We start from the raw sequence: 12,592 nt of genomic DNA on the forward strand, positions 1-12,592 counted from the left end.
GGGGGGGAAGCACAAGGTGGAAGTTTCGCCTAGGGCGCAAAAGTTCCTTGCACCAGCCCAGCCCAGACCTTCTTCATCCTAATTCTGAGAGATGTCCCAACCAGACCAGGCCAGAAAGAGGGACCCAGATGACATTACCACCTCTACCGGCTCCAGTTTAATCCCAAACACCACGTAGGATGAAATGGGATCGGACTATAATAGGAGCAGCTTCAGCCCATTTTAACTAACTTCTTCTCTCACAGTGGTTCTCAACCCATTTACCATTGTGGGTTGCATATGCAGCTTTTTGTGTGTTATCTGAGCTGCATCCACACAATATATATACTACAGGTCTGGCCCTGAGGATGTCACATGGGCCGTAGCTGTGTGCTGATTGGGCCGCAAGTGGCCCACGGGCCACAGGTTGAGAACCACTGCAGGAGGACAGTTATTACTATCTTGAACTAGGATTGCCAACTTTGTAATATTTAAAAACCGGACACTCCAGCAGGAGTGGTGGAACCACCCCTGCCCCGTCTCTTCCCCCGAGTCCTCACTCCTGCTCTGCCCCTTCCCCCTGAGGCCCTGGCCCCGTTCGCTCCTCTTTTCCCTTCCACCTGTCGCTCACTGCTCTTCCCCTCTCCCTCCCACCTCAGCCCGGGTTGGGAAGGACTTGCCTCCCTGCCTCCCCTGCCTGCAGTAAGCTGACTTTGGGTGTCCGGTCAATAGATCTGACCGGACACTATCAGGTCCCCTTTTCGACCAGACTTTCCGGTCAAAAACTGGGCACCAGGCCACCCTAGCTTTAACACCATCAGAGAGACTGTCAAACTAGAGGTTTTTTCCTTGTAAGATTCTCTCCAGCTAAAGGGAAAGAGAATAAGGAATGTTGTTAAAATAAAGGTCTTATGTTACATTCCAAAAGCTTTAACTGGTTTTCCTTATTTTCTGTATCTTTAATAAAACTTTTAAAAAGAATTTTAATGGTTTGTTTGCCATAGTGCTAAGGTCTCTGCATGCCAAACCCTGGACCTTATTTAACATGTTTTTAATGTTTGACAGTGACTGGGTTACGTTAACACCTTTTGTCCATTTATTCCATCTAAATTAATACAACACTTGCTCCATGCAGGCAGCACCCGGTGTTTATCCGAAATGGCACTGTAATCAGTGGGGGTCTGTGCAAAGATCCATTTGCACAAAGCAGCATGCAGGATCAGGGCCTTAGTCAATAAGAGTTTTGCATAACACAAACAGGATTTGCAGTACAATTTTCAAAAGCACCTAGATGACATAGGAGCCTAAGTCCCACTATTTTCAATTAGACTTAGGATATGTCTACACTGCAGTCATGGGGTGTGATTGCTGCTTGTGTGTATATATCCAGCTAGCTCTAATCGTTTACCCTTAGTCTTCATAGAAGAAAGTCAAATCCATCCCAAAGATATTAACATCTAGGAGTCGGTAAATAATACAGGTTTGCATGTAAAAAAAAAAAAAAAATGGTGCCAGGATGCATAAGTTTACAGATGTATGAACAACTTGAGATGTACCATGCACTCGATCATTTGGCCATTGATGTATTGCTCCCGAGGAAAGTAAAACAATTTTTATTTAACAAAAAAAATCCCCCAAAACAATTGGATACAACTTTTCCTTTTTAAGCCAGCTGCTCTCGCTTTTCCAACCTCAGGGAACACAAGCTTCTAAGACCTTGTGGGACTATTCTTTAGGTGATGAGGAAAAAAGTGTTTTCATCAGATGAAAGAAGATATACTTGATGTGAAATGCTTAACACTTTTTTTGAAAGGTGCTATACATCAGACATCACTTCAGCCAACCAATCTTCAGACTACAAGACAAGCACAGTATTACAGGAAATCATGTAATCTATAATTTATTCACCGTGTAATGTATGCCTAGGAATTTTCTGCCCCAGATACACGACCTTGCTCTGAGATTCATATAGAATGTTTATTGTGTTGAAACTAATTTCTGGGCATTCATTCCAATAGTTACAGAAACCTAGAAACCTTAGAATTACATGTAGCTAATGCAGAGAAAGGGAGGGAGACAAAGAGTGAAGACATACTTTTCAAGGTAAAAAGAATCTAATCTCTCCTTTTCTGAGCTCCTATATACACACCTATGCATTTGGCTTGTAATATTTCAACAACTAGAAATGGGGGCGGGGGAGATGAGAGAAATACACTTCACATTGCAATATGAATGTCATTATTTGCCAGAAGTATCATTATTTACCAGAATTAGCAGAGTGCTTAAAGCTAACGGGCAATTTTTTCCTAACATTTGTAAAACTCATTTCAATGTACCCTGTGAAAAACTATCAGCACTTCAAAATCACTCAAAGAGCATTTTCCATCAAAATGATGGTCTTAATATTACTAATCTGGAGCAAGCAAAAAATGAATGAAGCAATACAACCTGACAGACCCTACCCCCTCCTACTTGTTAGATTGGATCCTATGTGATCACCTTTGGCCAAGGTTACAGTCCACTTGGTTCTAAATATACGTCTCATCAAATATTTAATCACTTCTATTATCACTAGCTTTACGAGCATCAAATTTCTGAAACCACTTTTTTTTTTCAAATAAGCACCCTTTAATAGAAAAGTAAGCATTATAATTTAAAAAGTGATAATGCACAAAAGCAGTTAGGAGACACTTTACTGAAAATATCTTTCTTGCTTTGAAAAAAAACTGTTGGGTGTCTTTCTTTATTTGAATACATGCACACACACACCCCTTATGTGTTTGCTTAGCGGGAGTATTGCTGGGTTCCATGTATATGCTTCCAACTTGGGTGACTGGAGAACATGTTTGCCTTTGGCTTTTCACTCCAAAAGGCCTGAAACAGTGTGTTTCATGGTATGCTGTAGTGGGAACATGTGTGGCCTAGAAGAATGAGCATAGGATTTGCTGTGAAAAGACCCTGAGCTCTAATCCTGGCTCTGTTAGCCAGAGCATGGTCTTGGACAAGTCACTTTGTCAGTTTTCCTACCCATAAAACAGGGAACATACTTACACTATGCGGCTGATGGGATGATTAATTAGTTAGTGATTCTAAGGCACTTCAAATATATTTCAAGCACTATATAAACACTAATTATTATTAACAGAACTTCATTGGTGGCAGGTTTGAAGTAAGCTTTTTACTTTTATACTGAGTCCATGTAAACTGCCAATTTAAAAGAGGTGAGCTTGTTGAAGGATGGATTAAATAACCCAACAGGCACCTTAGCTCCAACCTGATATTTTGAATTACTATATGAGGATTAATGTTTCTTTACCACTGACAGAAAAGAATACTGAAAATGTTTGTATCCTTATAGGTCAGTATTACTCCTTTTGGGGGGGGGAGAATGTGTATGTTCTGGAATTATGGAAATCTGTTAAGAAAAAACACTAAAAATCAATTTTCTGTCAAGGCAGAAGAGAGAAATAAGCTGCACTTGCATTTTATTTAGTTTGGCATATAACTTTTTTGGATACATCAGTAAAGTACAGAAGTTTTCATGTTAGCTATGGGACTGAGTATTAATTTTCCATTCCTGTTTAACTACCTTTTTTTAGACTTAATAAAATTACATTTGTTCTGCTTATGCTACTTTATAGCAAGCCAGAAGAGGGTACTGTAGTGACTACGTATCTTGCTGAGCTTTTTGCAAATATGTGTCAATACCTACTCACTTAGAGCAAAGATCCATAGCTTCCAAGGACAAAGTCACTTTCGAGCTAGCAACTTTGCTTTGACGCAATTGCTCAGACTCAAAATAAGCATGTATGTGTCATCCAAGACTATTGACCATGTTACTTTAGAAATTTTCACCTAGTGTATAATTTAGGTTAAAGTCATGCAAGTGATGTGACACCAAACAAGGACAGTCAGTCCTACTTCATTTTTTTAAGAACAGCTTATTACATTAGAATAGGATTTTAAGCACAAAACTACAGTTAAATAATTTTTAATATGCACTATGTTCCAAGTTAAGGATGGATTATCAGCTTACCTTCAATGACTTCTGAGTACTAAATTTAAACATCTATAAAGACCTTGTTGTATTTATTCCCTTGGGTTTGTTTTGTCTTTTAAACCTTCATGAAAGGTTGTAAAGAGTATAATTTTCTTAAAGAGAATTAAATGTTGCAAATATGTGTATTTAGGTGGTTTACTAAAAAGAATTAATATTTGCCCTATAAACCAGAAAGGCTTTACACTTGTTAACTATATTCATTTATATTCATAAATATTTTTATGTGTATTATTGATGCAATAAGCCATAATGCTCCCCGAGGAGCCATTTTGGTCTATAAAATACAGATGTATATATTTAAACCAAAATACACATTTACCTGATATAAATGGTTCCTTCAGAACTGATCTGTTTACCAGTTCATATTTATATGTATTTTTGATTTGACAGCATATGTTGGCTAAGGTCTATTGTAAAAAAAGAACCCAAGCTATATAGACGTGTCATACCATTTTTTATAAGATGCATTTAATTATATAGAAATGTCATGAGAAATTAAGTGTGCATGCTCAATAACCCCTATTTAAACATGAACTTCTTTTGCCTTAAACACATTATAATTTAAGAAGAGCCTAACCCACATCAGAATAATAATCTGCAAGATTCTGTTTAAAAACAAAGCCAAAGAAAGCATCCGAATCCTGTAAATCCTTGGTTTTAGTCCCACATATTTAAAAATCAGAAGGATGACGTTTTAAAAAATTTACAGACAGATTTGCACATAGGCAAAACTCTGCATGTTAAGTTTTTGCCCCAGACAAAATTTGTATTGCAGCACAACTCCTAAAATACTTAATTGGCGTAACCAACTCTTGCAATTGTATTGGAAGTCTTGTGATACTTTGTGACTTTTCCTTAAAGCCCCAGCTTCTGGAGATGTGTGATTAGGTAAGAATATCAGCTTCCATTTGAAAACTAAATTAAGGTTCTAGCCCTCAGGGTTGCTGAGAAAAAAATCGAAAACATGACCCAAGTGAACCCTAATGACTCAAAAGCCAGGAGGCAAATACAAAGAACCCTAAAATGTATTTACATTTTTAAAAAATCTCATGCTTTTTAAGCCAATCTCGTGATTTTGTTGGCCTGACTCATGATTTTTGAACACATAGGGCTGGCAATACACAGCTCTAAGTATAACAATGCTAAGAAAGACATGGGGTGCTTAGTTAAAATTATTTTAAAAAATCCTCAAGAATAGATGTATACTGTATGCCAAGTGATGGAAGTATTGACATGGATGAAAACAGGCAAAAGAAATTATTTTGGGTTACTGCCCATGCAATCACTCTCTGTAAATTCCTTGATACAAACACAACAAAGTAGCTCTTTTGACAGCAGTTGGGGACCCTAAGCCTAGTTATGACAAAAGTTTCCAAAATTTACTGCTTACTATATTCTTCATGTAGTAAGAAATTGCACTTCAAATATTAAGCAAGAACTCATGATGTCATGGAATATGGGTCTGATCTAACTCTCACTGAATTCAGCGGGAGCCTTTCCATTGACTTTAATGGGTTGTATCTGGCTCTGAAGAGAAGTGGGGCAGAAAGAACAACACAGTTTCTCATATTTCAGGTTCCCTTTGAGAGCAGGATCATGTGCCAAACATGAGGAAAGTAAAGGTCTTGTTCTAGTCACCTCAAATAAAACAATCATTCATTTCTTCCCCAGTAGCTTGTGAAACCTGGCTCTCCTTAAAGGAAAATGAGCAAAGCTGTTTCAAAGAACTGGAATAGAATCGAACAGCCAAGAATTTCTGCAAGGGGTAGAGAAAGGGTCAGGCGAGGGCAGCAGATCTGCTTTGATTTTTAACATGCACTGTCCAGCAAGGCTGCATTGACATCTTAACCCATCCCCCTTTCTCCACCCACCTGCCTCCCTCTGTCTTCCATAAAAATAGAAAAGGTAGATGACTGACAAAGCAATTAGAGACAGATTAACAACCCTCAAATGCTGCTTTGCACTGTCCAGCTTCTTTTAATTCTACACATTCTTTTGTGGGGAAGGGGCAAACACACAGTGAAAAAAAGGGGGGAGGAGATGAAGCCATCTGAAAAGTCTTTATGCAATCAAGGGGATATTATTTCAGGACACTGAGAAGGGGCAAAGGATTCGTTGCTAAGGAGACACTTCGAAGCTGACATTCCTACATAAATTTACATTTATCCTGAAGAAGGAAAAGAAAGCTGTCCTCCAAAGTTTGTTTAAATTCCCTGGTAACTGAACCAAGATGACATTTTTAAGAGTAATTTTTGCATTACACAGTCTAAAACAAATAACACTAAACCCCACCATACATTACCCCAGACACTGACAATGAATAAAATAATTTAAGACAACCAACGAAGGGAATTCTGTAATATTGTTTTCAAGCAGAGCTTAGATTGGTTCTGAGAACTACAAAAAGATTTCAGAGAAGCCAGGAAAAGAAGAAATGCATGCATTAAAAACATACAGTACAAAACCAGGCTAACAGCTAATGATCTCTTCCCTTGCACGGTTACCAAAAATCTGAGGGCAAAGACTGACACCAATAGATGCTTTAGCAGTTTTTTCTGTGCGGGTTTTGATTTAACTTGTAAATGTTTCCATTGGGACTCCAGAAGTTTTTGCAACGAAGCCTAGAAAAACCCGTAAAAAGGCAGATTTTTTAAACGAATGGAATCCAAGAGACAGCTTGTTTGTTTCATTCACAGACCGTTTCTGAGTATCCCAAGCAGTTTTTAAATAGGAAAGGTGCCCCCTCTCCCCCCATCCATGAACAAAAGAGGCAAAAAACTGAAGAAACACCAATAGACCCAAACGAGAGACGTGATTATAGGGCGAAAGGAATATGAAAGGAGAGGAAAGGCAGGGGTGAAAGTAAGATAAAAGACTTGCCGGTATGGGGGGCCGGCTCCGGGCGGAAGGGGCGGGGCTGGGGGTCAGCCTCCCCAGCCAGTCCTTCCACGCTGCCGGGGCTCCAGCCGGGACGGAACCCCGGGCCCTTTTAAATGGCCGGGCCCCGGGGCAGCTGCCCCTTTTGCCCCCGCCCCCATCGGCGGCCCTGCAGGTAGTGTAGCTTTCCTGGAAAGGATATATACTTGCTAAGAAGGGAAACACATAACCAGGGGGGCAGAGAGGAGCAAAGGGATGACAGAATCCAGAGGGTGTCTGCTCAGGACAAAGTAAAAAAACAAAACACAAAACAAAACAAAAACCGATTTCTTATCTAGGCTGATCTGCAGATCACTGGGCTGGAAGCCCCAACTTTACAGGCAGATCCTGCTGGTTACTTTGGAGGCGATATAAAAATTGCTCCTTCTTTGGTGAACAACCACCAGCGGTCAAAAACCAGAACTAACCAAAACTCAGGGCCTTTTGGCATAGCAAAGACAAATGCAGCCACCTAGCTGATTTACAGAAACTACCCATTCTTAACCCGCTCCTGCCTCCCTGACCACAAAATAGAGAAAGGGCTTGGTGGTACGTGGAATTGTGGCGCTCTCGGCACATATGCATTATTTAGACAATCACTTATCTATCCATTTGGAACTAGCGAGATGGATGAGTAGAAGCAGAGGTGCAGGACTGGGATGCAGTATGGCAGAGTGGAACCTGGAAGGCAGCGCTAAAGGAGACAAGGGAGACTGGACTGCATTACTAGATAGGAGAGGACTGGGATTGGGATGCAGCACTGAGGAGGAGAGGCAGCAGAGAGGGAGACTGGGATGCAGGCTGGCTATGGAGGGGGAATGGGATTTGGAGACAATACTGGCGGATAGGCAGGCAAATGAGGATACAGTGCAGGGTGGAAGGTTAGGGGACTGGGGTAGACTGGGTGGAGTAGTGCTAGGTAGGAGTGGTGGAGTGGAATGGCTAGGGTATAATGGGTGGGAAAGCTGGGTATGGGTGGATATTATGGACGGCTGAAGGGTGGGGGATGGATGGGGTGGTGTGGCTAGGTCGGAGTGACTTGGGGTAGAAGGGCTGGCTGGTTAATGGTAGACATGGGCAGCTGAAGGGTGGCGTGCTGGGTAGGGGTGGATGAAAGGTGGGATGGCTCGGTAAGAGTGACTTGGGGTAGAGGTGCTGCCGGCGGCTTAAGGGTGGGATCGCAATGGGTGGCTGGGGGTTGCATGGCTAGGGGAGATGCTGGGGAGGGGTGGCTACAGGCAGCATGGCTGGGGAGGCGGTGGCAGGGAAGGGAGGAGGATGCTGTAGCTCACCGCTGTGCAGGGTGGACTCGCAGAGCCAGCTGTCCAAGTTGCCGGGCTTGCGGCAGGACTCCCACAGGGACAGGTAATACTGGTGGTCGGCCGTGACCCAGGCCGGGCTCAGCACGGCTCCCAGATCCAGGCACAGCGACAGGAAGATGCACATCAGCCCCACCAGCTTGAGCGGAGTCAGCACAGACACGCGCACCTCCTCCATCCCGCTGCCGGCTGAAGCCATGGGGGCCGGGGCAGAGCCGCCGCCGCTGCCACCCCCGGCCCGGCAAGCGCAGGAAGGAGAGAGGGGCAGCCGCGCTGGTGAACTGCAGCCAACCCAGAGCCCCGCGGCGGGGAGCGGTGCCGGGCTGGAGGCTGGACCTCTGCTCCGAGCCCTGCCCTGTCACAACGCACCAGGTGCGGCAGCACCAGCTCCCGCCAGTCCCCCGGCTCTCTGAGCGCGCACAGCCCCGCTCCCCGGCTCTGCCCAGATCACTCCTCCCCTCTTCCCTCCTCCTATCTGGGGAAGGGGGGGGAGCTTGCACCGGGCCCCCCTCCGAGCCACGCACGTCACGCCCAGGGCTTCCTCCAGGGAGCGGGGGAAGAAAAGGCGGCCAGCCGCCTGCCTGGCCCTCCCCTCCGACACACGCTGATCTCCCCAGCCAATTGTGGGGAGAGTTGCCCCAGCCTGTTGCCCGGCTCCTGCGAGTGCCGTGGTGGTGGGGAAAGGGGCTGCAGTGCCGGGATGTTAACGCCGATTAACTCCCCCTGGCGGCTCCACCCCCCGGTTCGCCGCGATCCCCTCCTCTGCCTCCCCCCGATAAAGTTTTGAGGAACTTTTAGCTCTTCTCCACTTCTCCAACCAGGGCAGCCTCTCGCTCCCACTCTGCGTCAGCTTCTCACCCTCCTCCCTTTCTTCTCGGCTGTGCCTGCCAGCCCCTAGAGATCTGCTCCCGGGGGCTATTTGAACCTGAGCAGTTTGGAAATCAATTCGCACAGTTTCCAAATCAATCCTGTTTTCCAATTTACGCCACCTAGGGGTTGTCTTTCTCTCTTTTTAATTTGGCCGGATTCATTTCTTTAGCAATCTGTTCAGACACAAAACAAAACCCTTTCGGGACCATTAAATACACAAGGTTTCTCTGGGGAAGGTTACCAGCCCCGCTGAGAGACCGTGCAAATAAGAAAGCACAGCACCGTGCAGACGAGATCTCTTCTTCCCACCCTACCCAGGCACCCCTACACACGGAACTCTCCACTCATAACTTGGGTAGGAGGTGACCTCGATTAACGCCTATGATCTCAGTCGTCTGGGAGGCGTGAAAGTAGATTATGCAGTTGCTAATCTAGTAGTTAGATTTTTTTAACCCTAAACTTGTTTTCGTGAGAACTAATCCACCAAAACCATACTTGAAAAGATATGGTGGGTTTTTTAAAGAATGCTGAGGGTTTGTCCCAGTCTGGTTCAGATGACGATTCTCTCGCCCCCCCCCTTTTTTTTTTTTTTTTTTTGGGACACTAGTCTGAATCACTTTCGGGCAGGGAGGGAAATGAACCCAGCGGACAGGCACGAAAACAAGAATGTGAGTGAGGAGGAATGCCTTTGAAGCTATGTTTGGAAGTAAGGCTAACAGTCCCCAACTGGTAGGCCTACTTCAAACACAATTATTTTGCAAAGTATATTAACAAAGAAATGAAAGAACACTTCTGGTTCAGGATTAGCAGCGAAGGGTGTCGACTATAATTCATTCTTTTAAGGATGAAACCTTCTGCCACTTCTAAACCCCAAAGGGTGTGTGTGTGTGGCTTTCAAAAACGGAAACATTAAATCTTTTCTTGCAAATGTAGGCTAGTGTTTTCCATTTCCCTCTCTTTAACTAAATCTCTGACCCCAAATTTAGTCTTAAAATTTTGGTGCCGTGCAGGAGTTTTGTTTCCGTTTTGTTTGTTGTGTTTAATTAGCACTATAGTGCTGTGAATGTCAAGGGCATATGTTTTAGAGTCATTATTAAACATTGATACTGGTCCTATTCACTTCACTTTCCAAATCAACTCACAGGAGAAAGAAGGAAACAGACTGGGAACATTTCTGGTGTCAAGCAAGAATTATTTTTTTAATAAACTGATTAAAGTCCCAGATTTTCAAAAATATATTGATTATATATCATTATATGTATATTTGAGGTAGGACTATGAAAAATGGATAGGCGGGAGAAAGAACTTCAAGAAAGCAATAATCAGACTCTCTAAACACAAGGAACTGTTTCCTAAGCCATAATAATTATTTTGCATGCATGTTATCCATCTGTGACATAGCACCCCATAATGCTTCATAGGAATATGCTTATGAATGTATATATGACATAACTGGAATATGTTTTATGCTACATATGCCATGTAACATATCTCTGTAAAGTTATGATCTACTGATATTCATCCTATTTGTATGCATGTGTCATTTTTGTACTCAAAGTTATGAATATTGGCTGTGTACTTGCATTTGGTCAGCTTCTTGAGAAAGGAATGCGCAAATTAAGTGCCCAATCAAGAAACACTTAATGAACAATGGATCTTGGAAGGCTCCAATCCACATGAGAAGTCTACTTGAGGACATTCAAGGTAGCATGTGAACCATGTCTGCTACCTGTAAGTTCTGTGTCATGCATGGACATGTGACTTCCCCATGTGACTCCAAAACTCCATCTTGTAGCTGGAATTCTACACAGAGGGAGGGAGGGGTATCCACCCACAGAAAAAAGGACAGTTACCTGTTCCGTAACTGGCGTTCTTCAAGATGTGTTGCTCAGGTGTATTCCACTATAGGTGTGCGTGCTCGCCACATGCACCGGTGCCGGAAGTTTTTCCCTTAGCAGTATCCGTACTGGGGGAGCACCGCTGCGACCCCTGGAGTGGCGCCAGTATATCATGCCATAAAGGGGGCTGCGCGCACCCCCCACCCTCGGTTCCCTCTTGCCAGACAACTCCGACAGAGGGGAAGGAGGGCGGGACGTGGAATACACCTGAGCAACACATCTCGAAGAACGCCAGATACAGAACAGGTAACTGTCCTTTCTTCTTCGAGTGATTGCTCCTGTGTATTCCACTATAGGTGACTCCAAGCTATCCCTGATGGAGGCGGGTAGGAGTTTAAGTTTTAAGTCTTAAGGGTTACCCCGGCGGAGCACCGCCCTACCAAGCCTGGCGTCATCCCTCATTTGGGAGACGATCGCATAATGCGATGAGAAGGTGTGGACAGAGGACCACGTAGCAGCCCTACAGATGTCCTAAATAGGGACATGAGCCACATAGGCTGCTGACGAGGTCTGGGCTCTCGTCGAATGAGCCTTCACTATAGGAGGCGGGGGAACCCCTGCCAGGTCGTAACAGGTGCGAATGCAAATACTTTTTAAATACCCTTGGGGCAGTAGAGAGGCCAAAGGGGAGGACCATAAACTGGAAGTGGTCCTGACCCACCAGGAAACGGAGGAAGCGCCTGTGACCCTCGACAATGTGGATGTGAAAGTACGCATCCTGGAGGTCCAGCGCCGTAAACCAATCCCCCTGGTCTAGGGATGGAATAATAGAGGCCAGGGACACCATGCGGAATTTGCAACAAACCAGGAACTGGTTGAGATTCCGCAGATCGAGGATGGGCCGAAGCCCACCCTTCGCCTTCGGGATGAGGAAATACCTGGAGTAAAAACCCTTGCCCTGGTATTTCCGAGGTACCCTTTCCACAGCTCCCAAGGAGAGGAGGCGCTCTACCTCCAGGCGGAGGAGGAGGGCATGGTCCGGGTCCCCGGCCAGCTCCTGGGACGGGGGATTGTTGGGAGGGATTGAAACGAATTGCAACCTGTACCCTTGGGAGATGGTGCTGAGAATCCATCAGTCCAACGTTATACGGGACCATTGCAGCCGGAAGGCTGATAAACGGTTGATAAAACAACTTTATTAACTGGGGGGGGTACACTGGCAACAGGCCCTATGACCCCCCTCAACGAGTCAAAAACGCCGTTTCCCTGGCCTCTTGGCCTTCGAAGTCCCAGGTCTTGGGGCCGAACGGGATTGGCGTTGGGACCGACGCCTCTGCTCTCTCTGCCGCTTAGGCAGGGGTTCGTATCTGCCCCGAGCCGGAGGAGCAGAGGTTTGAGGCCTGGGCTTGTCCTTAGAGGGCGGGACGTACAGGCCTAGCGTCTGCAGGGTGGTGCGGGAGTCCTTCATCCCGTGCAGACGGGTGTCTGTCTGGTCAGCAAATAATGCTTTGCCATCAAATGGCAGGTCCTGCATTATAGACTGGGACTCCACGGAGAGCCCCGAGAGCAAGAGCCATGATGCCCTTCGCATGGAGACTGCTGAAGCCATC

General features: G+C 44.9%; 1 protein-coding gene across 1 annotated transcript in view; it reads right to left on the minus strand.

The window, feature by feature from the left end:
* The window catches only part of LOC112103863 (transmembrane protein 47), a 32,754-nt gene extending 24,089 nt beyond the window's left edge, over positions 1 to 8,665 (minus strand). The window contains exon 1 of the mRNA XM_024195831.2: positions 8,248 to 8,665. Within this exon, the coding sequence (XP_024051599.1) occupies positions 8,248 to 8,473 (226 nt within the window). The 5' untranslated portion in view covers positions 8,474 to 8,665. The remainder of the gene's footprint in view (positions 1 to 8,247) is intronic.
* Positions 8,666 to 12,592: the final 3,927 nt, after the last annotated feature.

This window comes from Terrapene carolina, unplaced genomic scaffold (genome assembly GCF_002925995.2).
Source record: "Terrapene carolina triunguis isolate 2854851 unplaced genomic scaffold, T_m_triunguis-2.0 Scaffold23, whole genome shotgun sequence".
Lineage (NCBI taxonomy): Eukaryota > Metazoa > Chordata > Testudines > Emydidae > Terrapene > Terrapene triunguis.